The sequence below is a fragment of the Fulmarus glacialis genome, unplaced genomic scaffold (genome assembly GCF_000690835.1).
Source record: "Fulmarus glacialis isolate BGI_N327 unplaced genomic scaffold, ASM69083v1 scaffold3998, whole genome shotgun sequence".
Taxonomy (NCBI): domain Eukaryota; kingdom Metazoa; phylum Chordata; class Aves; order Procellariiformes; family Procellariidae; genus Fulmarus; species Fulmarus glacialis.
In genome coordinates this window covers 147682-160485 of record NW_009228798.1, presented here as the reverse complement: position 1 = coordinate 160485, position 12804 = coordinate 147682, and the positions used below count along the sequence as shown (strand labels likewise).

Sequence of the window (12804 nt, the reverse complement as noted above, 5' to 3'; positions counted from 1 at the left end):
TCTATGATTCTATGATTCTATAATTCTTGGGGAAGAATATTACTGTCTGCCTGTGGAATGCCTTCTCTTCTCCACTCTTTAAGGCTTATGGGACATGTGTCTTGGGGTTTTTGGCTCTCTGAGGATTTTGGTTTATGATTCATAAAGTTAGAGGCATTGGATATTCTAAATGGCATGGACTAGCATAATGTTAATGCATATCTCCTCCTCCTGATCAATGTGTTTAGAGAAAGCTGTTTTTTCAGTACTAAAATGGCTGAAATTCTCTTCTGATAGATTTTTAAAAAGCAGTAAGGGAACTTTCCTTGCAGTTTTTGTAACATTACATGTAAAAATGTACAGAGATGATAAGTACTTATAGGTCACTTCAGTATGGATTAAAAGCCTATCTGATTTCATAGGTAATTAGAGAATTATGTCATTGCTTAAAGAGCTTAAATGATAATCAGAGATGACACAGCTTTTGTTAGGACTAACAACTAATTAAAAGAATGATCAGTCTCTGAGAGCTACATAGTTAAAGGCTTTAGAGTAATGCAGTGCTATTTATTCTGAAAGTTCGCAGTATCACTGCAAATTCTGAAGTATCACGGAAATCTGAAATATGGATAACATTACTTGGATTTACTTTACACTGTACAAGTCATGTGTGACTCAAAATTTAGCTGAAGTGTGCTGTCAGGTGGTTAGAGTAAACAAATTTATTTCCCATTAACAGTCATTTTGAAGAAGCTTTACAATACCCAAAAGTGTTTAACGGACACTTTTTGGTAGGTTCCCTTCAAAAGTTATAACAATAGGTTAGAGATATAGTTCTCTGCCATTTAGAGGCCCAAAGAGGGCTTCATACTAGTATATCACAGCTAGATAGAATATTCTTTATGGCAACCTTGATATATGAGCAACAAGAGTTTATCTGTTTTATAATACTTTTAAATTTTATAAGCATTGTTCTTTTAAGAGGAAATTACGGCCTTCCCCACAATCAAAATGGAATTACTAAAATAGGAGATTGACCATAACTTCAGTCAGGATAAGTCTCAAAATGTACTTATGTGGTTCTTACTATAACATATGACCATGGGAAGACCTTGGAACATGACTTTCCTATCGTTGCTCACTGAGCTGGGGGATATTTCATCTAACCACAAGCCATAACCATCCCTGTCAACTTAATGAGAGAATACACATTTAAGGAAACTAAAGGAAATGGCTCTCCCTTGGGACCTAGCATTGTTAAATTGTCCCTAAGTGTTTTTAGTACATCTGTTTATGGTTCATTCTCTGTTTCAAGTTTTTAAAAAAAGTCACTAAAATTCCTAATAAGGAAAGTCTTGGTTGGAGGAAGGAGTAAATACAGATTTTCACGGTTTGTGCCACTTCATGTAAAAAAATCAGTCTTTAGTTTCATGATTCACACTTAATTGCAAGAGATGAAAATAACTTCCAAACATGACCTAAAATGTCCTAGAAGATATTCTTAGGAATTCTGTTATAGTACTGTATTATTGAGCTGAAAAATATTAATTGCAGTGAAACTTAGACAACTCCATTGTTTTGACTCTTTCTCTTCTTATCTGAGTGGCAAAGTAAAAGCCTCTAAATGTGCAATACTATTTTCAAAGTGTGCTGAAAGAACCAGAAGCTCAATGTATTTGTTGTAAGGCTGGGTTTTGGGCCTCCAGCAGTGCTCTTTTGTGCTGTGTCCACGACACTCTTTATGAGGTATTTGGAGTGATTTATGAGTGTTGCTTTAGAAATCATATCTCTGGTAGCCTGCATGTTTACAGGATACTTACTAATGTGCTGAAATGGAGATTGTGAGCTCTCATCATTGCTGGTATTTTCAAACTTTCAAAAAAGAACATGGTGAAGGATAGAGGAGTTACATATGTTGGTGATAAGGGAATCATGTAAGAGAAGCAACTGCAGAGAGATTCAAGAGCATCCTGGGAGTTACAATGGCAAACTTAACCACTATGAGTGTTTTATTTTGAAGTGAAAATCATGATGAGGGAACTTGGCTGAACTCCAGTCCTATAGTAATAGGTGCAAGTGTTTAAATTGTTGCGAAATTACTTTAATCTTTGACATTGTTTTCCACTTCTAAAGTGCTAATGTACAGTGAAGTACAACAACAATAATAAGAATTTACAGGCAAAATCAGCGGCAACTAGTACCCTGGAGAGGTACAAACAACACTGCATTGCTCGCTTCCACTCTCAGGCATCCATACATGCGGCTAGCACACATGTACACACACACATTCATACACATTTCCCCTGCCCACCCCCGTATTTATACATTCATTCTATATACATATGTGTTTGGCTGTTCCACAGCACTTCCACGACAGCTAAATAATTGGATGTGCACTTCCCTGGGTTTATGTGGTGCCTTCCCTGCATTCTGTTCTTGCTTCAGTAGCCTCTCTGGCAATTGACTGGGAATATGGTTAGCCCCTACACTTTGCCGCTCTTGTGACATACATCTGCCTGTTCCTCACTGGCTTCTTTCTAGTGCTACACTGAGAAACTGTGCAAAGTTCCATTTCTTCACCTGGGCTAAACGTCAAACAGGTTAGTGTACAAAGAGAACAGACTGTTTAGAATCTGTTCATTCCAGCGTCATGTTTGCTCCACAGTTGGTTTTACCATTCAGTGTGTCACAGATGGCCTCATGGTCCCCATTGCTGGAAGTGTGGCTGCCAGCAGGAACGTGTCCATTGCGCTCTGTTAAGAGATTGAAGGTAAAGAACTGGCATGGGTCCTTTTGTCTGCTGCCTTCCTGTAAGGGGCTCAGGAAAGAGCTGGAGTTTTTCCATTCCTGGAATGTGCACATCTCCATATGTGGGTGAGTGATTTTGCTCAGGTAGCCGGGGCTGGGAGATGCTGAAGATAATGTCCTCTGACTGCCACTTAGGACACTCCCGCAGTCTTCCAGAGAGTCCTTCCTAGGGTGTTCAAAGGAACACCGATTCCAGTTTCTATAGCTGTAGGCCCACCACCCCAACTGTTTTCGACGGTGGCACTGGCATTTTAGGATCTGTATAAAAGCCCTCTTGAACTCTTTGCTCGAGCAAGGGTAGATGATCGGATTCAAGCAGCTGTTAAAGTAGCCAAGCCAAAAAATCACCTTGAAGATCGTTTCAGGGGGCTTCAGAGTCGAAAACAGAGATCCTGTCCAGAAGAAACAAGCAGAGACAAATCTGAGATAATTGGTTTGCCTGCCTTTAGGAAGGGTAAATGTCCCATCAGACCACTGTTAGAATCTGTTTATTAAAAATCCTTAATCATGTTGCTTTCTTTTTTGGTCTTTTGGTAATAAAATGTTATTTTTGTTATTTTTAAAACTAATAAGGAAATGCTTTCCACCATCTGAAAGCTAAAGGAGCACATAATTAATGTAGAATTAAAAATGAAAAAGCAGTGCTTTTTGTGTTTGTGTGTACACATCTGTTGCACTAACATGTATTGATCCTAACGAAAGATCAAACCTCCATTGTCCAAGTTGCTGCACAATGCACACATGGAATAAGCTTGTGCCTTCTTCAAAGAGCTTTCAAATGTCATTTTTGAAGAAAAAGATCTAACTGTTCCCAGGCTTCCCAGAACATACCTTATAACTTCTAATACATTCTCTGGCACCTCCTAAACATCACCCCATTTATCTAGATTATTCTGATAGTACAAACCTCTTGAAACCTGAAGTTAATTGTGGTACTTCCCATATCCCAGGCATTCATAAAAATGGTGTAACCCAAGCAAAGAGGTTATTTTATGAATACTTCCTCTTCTGTTCACAACCAAATAATTTCCCTAAAGAGGCTGCCCAAATGAAAAACTCATACTGGGAAATCCATTTCATGTACTTTTAGTATTAAAAGCATGGAATTGATCAGCTATATTTAGCAAATGGGGCTTTATAAAAGAATGTATGACATTTTTTAAGCAAAACAGGCATTCAACAGTTATCCAGCTGGGAAAACACCTTTGCGTCTGGCTAAAGTAATCAAAGAGCAGGGATTCAGGAGAGAATTCTTATTTCAAGAACTGGAGTTAGATTTGAAGAATTTTTCAAATAGAAGGTGACACAAGCCTGAACGTCACATCTCTGAGAAGAGCGACCTTTTACACCAGAGTGGTTTCAGATTCCGTGGGCTGTGAAAGCAGCTGAGTCAGTTGTAACTGTCAGGATGCCTTAGTGGGGAGGGATATGATTCTAGACATATTTCCCATCTCATAGCAATGTAGAGGCCATGGCTTGGGCCTCAAAACTATGCAAAAGCACTTCCTAGCTTTTTGGGTAAATAGCTCATATGTGCCACAGCAGATACTGCTGTTTATCTAGATGACAATGCTGGCCTAGTGCTCACTATAGGAGTCTGAGTCTCCTTAACTCACAAGAAAGCCAAAGGGAAGTAAGTATGTATCATTCCTCACACATCCACTGCCCTCCTCAGTGTGTCAACTAGTCCCTGAGCTGGCTCAGAAGAGAAAATAAGATGCTGAGATGGCATCAGCTATCTGGAGAGACTCTTCCTCCCCCTCACTTGGGCAATAGGAGTCAGGAAAGAGCCTGCGAATCCAGAATAATAGATTTTTTCCCTGGCAGTGTTTTGCGATGGTGCCAGCTAGCACTAGCTGTACCTATTGTTTCAGAGCTAAGCAACATGCTAGCCCTTAAGGTTAAAATGGAGGTTTTAAATTACAAGGTTCATAGTATTTCTTTCATGACTCCTGCACTTTACTGACGACTTCTGCATGTGCAAGACTCTTGTAAGTTGAACCCATGTTCAACCCTTGTTGCTTTGTTGCTGCTAATGATTTGCAGGGTTTGACAAATGCCTTTTCTGTCCATCTGATGGAGATCCTACATGTGTCCTGATTGATACTGTAGAAAGTACAGAGTACAACACGTCTAACGTCAGAGAAACTACGAATTGTATTATTTGATGAATTTCCAACAGATAAATCAAATCAATGCAAGCACTTAAACTGTATCTTGTGAGTGATAAATACTCTTTGATGAAAGACTCGGCAATAATTCGTGTGATTCTATGGAATAAGCAGTTAAATGGGTGTCAGATTTTTATAAAGCTTTAGGAAAAGTTGATCTAAGTTGATAACTGCAGCCAAGATGAGGAAGATGCTCCAAAACTTCCCACAAGTTGCAAACCTTTTCAGGTTTCATTTTGTAAATATTGCTAATATTTTCCCTTCAGTTAGGGAAAAGAGAAGCTTTGTGACTTTACAAAACAAGTGCAAAGCATGATTATGTACAACAAGGAACTTTTTGGAGTTCATACTGATAAATTTCTTAAATTGTTTTCTGCAATTCTTTTAAAAAATAAATTATTTTTAGCTCTTAAAGCCCAGTAAACCTCGTGAAGTGGCTAAAGAGCTCCCATTTTTTCTTATGGGTGAATGTTGAAAGAGCAGTAGTGAGTTTTTCCAGATCAGTTGGTTTGCCTTTCTCTCATATTGTAACAATTGAAAATCTAAAGGACATTCCATTACCAGATTTAAGTATTTTTAGGCAGGTTAAATACGGACAGAGTAAATGCTATGGTATAGTTTTCAATAAAATAAAAAAAAAAAATTAAGGAAGTTTACTGACAAATTTTGTGAAATTCTCTAAGGGCAAATAAAATGAGCTAAGCCATAGAGAAGAAAACTGGGAACCAATGCAGATAAATGAGTTGTGCTTCTATAATCTATATTGCACATGAACCGAATATAACTACATACAGTAAAGACTAAGAGACAAAGTAGGGAAAAAGGTAAAAAGCTGAGTGCTGAAAAATGGCTAATCTTTGTAAACTGCTTCAAGAAATATGTGTTCCTTAAGAAAAAAAGGTAAGGAGCTTATGCCTGTCTTTCATGATAATCTATTTTTCAAACGCCATTTGAAAAAAAATGACAGCAGGCCATTTTCAGCAGCTGCAGCAAGCATTTTCAAAGCTCTTTTATATTAAAGGGCAGCAACACAAAAGAACAGAGAATTTCCTCATAACAACCCTGACTGATGGAGGCATCTTGTGTTCAGGCCTGATTCTAGAAAAATCACTGAACCCTGATCAATCATTTAAAAGCTGTTATGACCCTAGCTGAGTCATTAACAGAAAATCTGGAAAAAGATCAGTTTGGAAAGCTGTGTGGTAGTGTGATTTAAAAATAAAGATCAGCATTTAACTACAATAGTAGAAAAGTTTTGAAACTAAAAAATTCAGGAATAAGTCTCAAGGAGTTAATGAAAACACTGATCATTAAACAGTACTTCATTCTCTACTTTTTCCTGGTTCTGCAAACAGCACAATGCAAGTGTTGCTTGACTCTTAAATTATACACAAACTAGCAGATTAAGTTTTCACAAGAAGGTGAGGAAGTATGCTTTTCTGAACAAGGAGTATTAATTTGATAAATAAGCCATCGATTTATAGACTGGTGTGTTAATTGCTCTTACCTCAGACTGATGTATTAAAACTGGATAGAATTCTTCTTAACTCCTCTACCCTTCCTAATAGATATATATATGTACGTATGCCACTGCCCTGATCGGAGATGGATTTAATCTATGAATTTTGTCTATGTATAACTTCCTAGTTTTTTCAAAAATCGGGTGGTAGATGATTAGTCCAAGAAGGCCCTAGCAATAAGAAAGGTCACTGCAGTCCCAGGGAGAATACGTTCATGTATAGGAGCACAACTCATTTGCTCTCAGATAGCACTTTTCATCTGTCAGTCATCCTGATTTTGTGCCATCCTCCTGATTTTACCAGTGGGCAATCTGAGCTGGGGAAAGGTAAAAGCAATCAGCTGAAGGTCATGTGCTAAATAATTTTCACGAGTAAGAATGTTTTTTTTTGTACCAGGAAGAGAACCATGAGACCTGGCATGATTCTCTTAACCACTAGAATTCACAATGGGTAGTCCAGCACATTCAGGTAGTGCGTTTTGGCAGCCCAGCAGAGTTTTACATTTACAGTACTGGAATCCCACTGACACTGTAGTCTTAGATCCCCTTGGGATATATATCTCCATTATTTAGGTTGAGGATTAACTGTTAGAAAAATGGAATGTCTGAGACAGATACTTGTCTGGGCACTTATTCTCTTCAGGGCTTTGAAAAGTTTCTGAGTTTTTGTATTCAGTCCCTCCTCACTGGGTGGAATCCTAGCCTGAGTTTTCTACAGGGAGAGAAGAAAAGCTGTTCTTTATGATCCAGATGGTGGTTTAGATGGATGTTGCTATACATGCCATGTACTTCTAAATATAGTTTGATTTGGTGACTATTAGGCAAAGCTCCACTGCCTCCCACCATATAAAGATATGAAAAATATTTTTATTAGCTTGTATATTTTTAGTATTACCCTTTTCCCTACCTTATTCTTGGAATTAACAACAATACCTTTTATTTAGCTGCACACATACTTTACCTCATAACTTACCTGTCAGGAGCAAACAACTGCAGGCTATTTTGGTATCTTGATAAAATGATAAAGCTAAGCCTACTAGACACACTCTTTAAATATCAGACTAATATTTCCTCCCCTAGTCTCCAACTACTTTCCTACTTTCCCATCACAGTCTGATAAACAGATTAAATATTTCCGTGTACTGATTTAGATTGGTCTTCAAAATGGCTGGAAAATTTTGCATATGATTATCTCCTCAGTGATTTATTTGTGATGAGGGTAGCCAGAATGACTTCCCAACTCAAACTTATCACTCTCCTGATGCTTCATGTTTAACAGCTTCATTCTAAGGAAACGTATATTTTCTCTTCTCTTTTATTTTTCTGCACTAAACTGTGTGATTTATTAAACATAGCACCACAATCTTACCTCTGGTTGCACCTTTGACACCAATGAAGTTTTTGCAAAGCCTGTGTCCGGCACAAATGGAGAACAGGAGATATTTCAGAAATCAATCAACTTAATCAGTTTTGATTGCTGTTTTGACCATTAGTTTAGCCAGCTGTGCTCCCCAGACTCGATAGAGCTATTTAGTTTGGAAATACACGGAGCAACAGCAAATATCATAAAAAAGAATTTAGAAGTATTTTATTTAGTAATAGCTGATTTTATTTAGGGTCTGCCTGGTTCTTTATAGTGAATGCTTTATTACACAGAAAGTAAGTAAAGCACCCTCAATGAAATTAGGAAACATTGTGGGAAACAATTTGTATTGTCTTCATATATTCTGCAGAATATCTGGCCAGAACATCACTGAGCCATTAAAATTCAGAGTCCACTGGAGTCAGTGGGAGTCTTTGAAAGCCTTAAGCCTTGAAAGCTCATAAGGACTTCAGTGGACTTTGGAAGAATCCTTAAATTAGCAGGGTGAGCAGCAGGAAAATCTTCTGGACTGGCTTAATCCCAATACTCTTAATTAAGGAAAACTCTTCACTGAAGGAGGTTTTGATGTAGCCCTCTGCAGAGGAGAAACACACGCACGCATGCACGCACATACACACACACTACTCTCTCATATTCTTTCCTGCTCTGTTATTTTTCTTTCATCTAAATATCCACTCCTTTGATATCTCTCACAACTGACCGCTGTATTCATACAGAAAGGAGGGTGGGAAAGTTAAGGCCTTCTATTTAAGGATCCTTAATGTCATAGTTGGTGAGCTTCTTTACAAAAGTGTAATACACAGGACATGTTTGAGTTTCCACTTCCACTTTACGGAAGAAAGAACTTAGCATCAAAATTAGACCTGCCAATGCAACCAATCAACCAGACAAAACCCCCAAATTACTTCCAGAAGAAGGGGGAAAACTTGCTACTCCAGTTGTGTGCATATGCAAGGTGATCAGATACTATAGTGATTAGCTAGAGTTTAAATCTGAAAAATAACATGTAAGATAATGTTTATGAGCTAAAACTTTTTAAATTGCCTTTGATATCTCTGTGCCATTCTGCTCTGTGTGCTACTTCCAGCCACACAGAGGAAATAAACAACTATGTATAAGTGACCAACAGTTGTTTGTGATGACAGTCATTTGTGAAATATCACTGGGTTCCATTGTGTGATTGTATTTCCTCCCTTCACCCTTCATGCAAGGAATATATATATATTTATACGTGATGGGACTGAAAGCCAAGAACTTATTAGAATTACAGAATTATTGCAGTGGGAAGGGATGTTAGGGGGTCTCTTGTCCAGCCCCCTGCTCAGAGCAGGGTCAACACTGCATTAGGTCCCCTGATGCCTTCCCTTCTCCAGGCTGAAGAAGCCCTGTTCCTTCACTCTCTCCTCACAAAATGTGCTCCAGCCTCGTGATCGTTTTGCTTGCCTCCACTGGACTCACTCCAGTTTATCTCTGTCTTCCCTTGCACAGATACATTACTCCAGACACAGTCTAATGAGTGTTGAGTAAAAGGGCACAATCACTTTGCTCCATCAACTAGCTCCGTTCCTGTTACACAGCCCAATATGCCGCAGCTTGCATCCGATAGGAACATTTGAATAGTTTTACATCCTCTGTAAATGTTTGCATGAGTCATCTTCATGGGAGAAAGTATTCTGTGTGTGTGTATTTCCAAGAATGCCATATATTTATTATTTGTACCCGGTGGGAGGAAAAATTTAAACTATTAATGATTTTTTAATCTAAAATTAACCACATTCTCATTACTGTCGGCCTTCTCTTTAATATCTCTGCTTTTTCTTTTTCCGTCCAGGCATGTTCACTTTCCAGTTACTTAATTCCTTTCTTCCTTTTAATTTTTAAATATTTATTTATACTCTCCTTATGTCTTATTTAGTTTTTAACTCCAACTGCTAATCTCTTTTCTAATCACTTTATGTTGTGATAATTGACTTCCTATTAATTAAACATCCATTTTTAATAAGTTGTATATTTTATATCAATTAAGTATCTAAATTACTCATAGAATCATCAGTTCTGTTCAGAATCAAGTATTTGATACTTAGATTAGATAATAGTTGGGCAGGAGTACTGTGAAGTTCCTGGATTGAAGGAGAAAAAGTCTCTACGGATGAGTTTTGGGTTGTCAGGTGCTATGTTTTCTGCCTGTTACAAAAAATCATGTTTCAAAATCTTCTAAATCCAGTTTTGCTTAGATGAGAGCCAACCTAGGGTGAGTGTATGTTCCTGTTTACTGGAACAAATATACCATTTGTTTTTATTGAAACAAAATGGTCTGGAGTTGTTTAAGTGCTTTGCTGTGTGTCAGTTGATATTCCAGTAATAGCAAACTAGCTACCATAAAATATGTCGTGAAACAATAATGGGGTAGAAGGAGAGCTTCACTGCACAAGTTTTTGCCATTGTCTTAAGATTAAAGAAAAGCCATAAAATTTGAAACTACTTGTCTCTGTTCAAGTAGAAAATGTAGAAAAAGTAACAAGTAGAAAATGAAGCATTTCAAAACTTGAAACGCTGAGTAGGGGTATTCTGGAGAGAAAACCACCTTTTTGTTTGAATACCATAAAATAGAAATAGTTAGGGAATTGGTAATAAGTATTTGGAAGTTTATAGAGTCTGGTCAAATTTATAAAGTTAAGGTAACCTTGGAAGGCAAACATCTCCTCCTTCATTCAGAGGAGAGAATTATTCCATTTTGTTGCAGATTGGAGTCATTTTGACTGGAGTTAAATCTGAACTTTTCAATGTTCTTCCAAAGAGAAAATTCCAATGTTTTAAAAATCACTGTAGTGATGAAAAGCATTGCAAAGTACAAAATGATAATAAATGAGTTCTGAAACATGAAAAACAGGAAGCTTCAACAATATCAAACCCCGTGTCTTAATCTGTTCTCGAGAAGACAACTTCTGCAAAAATGAGTATTGTTTTGCAAGAAATTTGTTTTATGATGGAACTCAGCCTTCCTATGAAAAGTGACTTTATCAAATTTATAATGTGATCAGCGAGAGACTTTCCCAGTGCTAGGCAGTAAATAGCTGCTGATGGCCTGGCTGGGAACCTCCGCTTCTCCCCTGCAGTTCACACTGTGATTGCTGCTGGAGCTGTAACTGCTGGTAGCTGCTAATGGCTGAGTTACAGCCACTTCTTAATGAACAGGGAAAGCTCAAATTCTACATGTGAATAGCTAGTAAAATTCTCCTTGTAAAAGTAATAAGCTGCCTCTGACCAGAGTTGTTATGAGTATGAGTTTAGGGAATGCGGAAAGGATGTGTTCGTCTTTTATTTAAGCTTTCTGCGGTCCTTTTTACCACATGCTTAGCCAAGTCAGCATGCCAAGGTTTAAAAGCTAATTGGATTTCTAAAGCTCCTGATTTCTTTCCTTCCAGCATTCAGTGTTTGTTTACATTCACCCAGACTTATTTAATATAGGAAAAAACCCCACAGTTTACAGACAGTAGAGGATGAAATAGAGAGTATGGTTATAAAATTAAGAGTTGATCAAGCTGGGAGGTACTGCAGGCCTTCTGGAGAAGAGGGTTAGGATAACAGTGAAAAAAGATCTTGAGAAATAGGAAGAGCATCCAAAATCAACAAAATAAAATTCAATAAAGAATGGTTAAATCATAGCTACTACAAACCAGTAATGATTGCTAGTATTTGGTTATGGCTTTCAGGCATCTTGGTGTCTCTGTGGGATGCCTTGGGGTGCATATCCCAGCAGTGCCTGGGCTGCCAGGCTGGGGGACACCATGGGAATCACAGTAACCCGCAGTCACCAACATGCTGCAGAACTGCACTCCCGTGTTTGTGGGTAACTTTTGTGTGTGTTTTGGGGGGGAGCACTTCACTGTTGAGGAAGGTGAAATATCAAATAAGGAATAACTGACTAGAGAATGATATTGCAGCAGATTATGTGGGAGAAATAGAAATACAAATACGATGCTGTTGCAAGTGCAGCAGTTCTCATTCTTCATTGTATTAATAGGTACGTTACATGTATGTGCAAAGATCTAGGCCAGCTATTAAGAAAAGCGTCCTGGTTGTGAGGAATTTATGTCCCAGAATTGACTGCCTGTAGCAGTTCCAGGATTCTCTTTGCTGGAGCCTTCGGGCCCTATGGTGAGCAAACACTTGTGAGGGGTGATGAAGGTATCATTCAACTGGTCCTCAGCCCTTGAGTCTTTCATTTCCCTGTTTTCCAGTTGAGTCAAGGAATTCACACAGAGAAATCTCCCCTAACTGTCCTGACAGGGTAAGAGAGGTTTATACTCATTTCTCCATCCCATTCAAACAGGGAAATAAAAGTCTGCAAACCAATGCATTATTGGTATTAACTAAAGTCGGTAACTCCTACCAATCTAAGGCCCGATCCTGTGTAGACAAGTTCTTAAGCAGGCAAATGAAAGTAGCAGACATACACAAATGTAGAATCTGACCATAAAGAGTACTTCCCCCTATGCATATGTTCATGAGTAAGAGCAAAGCCGAAGGAAAACATTTTCCTTGCTGTCTTGTAGGCTGAGAAAGGTTATTGTTTTTATTTTCTTATGCTAATTAAAATCCACAATTTCTTATCATGCACACTATCTCTCTCTGATAAAGGGTGCCTCATATTTCAGATGAACAAATTGCTTCTATGAGACCTGCACGAACTTCATTCACAATGGCTCAAATTTGAAAGCCTTTTAAAGGCTCCAAAAATAGAGACTTATCTAGAATGGCCAAAATAAAACGAGGACTTCACCTCCCTTGAAGCTTTGCTGATGGAAGTTGAAGTACAGATAGGGATCAGATCTTTTTACTAAAACCCAGAGTTGCTACACCTTCTTATATTACAAGCAGTTGCAAGGCAGAGTAGCTATATTTGCATTTGTAAAGGGACAGTGCCTGTGTATTTAACCACA

At 38.1% G+C, this 12804-nt stretch overlaps 1 protein-coding gene across 1 annotated transcript in view; it reads right to left on the bottom strand.

Moving 5' to 3' along the window:
• Positions 1-2616: 2616 nt before the first annotated feature.
• Positions 2617-12804, bottom strand: part of ADRA1B (adrenoceptor alpha 1B) — a 17880-nt gene continuing 7692 nt past the window's right edge. Inside the window, exon 2 of the mRNA XM_009583592.1 lies at positions 2617-3179. Within this exon, the coding sequence (XP_009581887.1) occupies positions 2617-3179 (563 nt within the window). The remainder of the gene's footprint in view (positions 3180-12804) is intronic.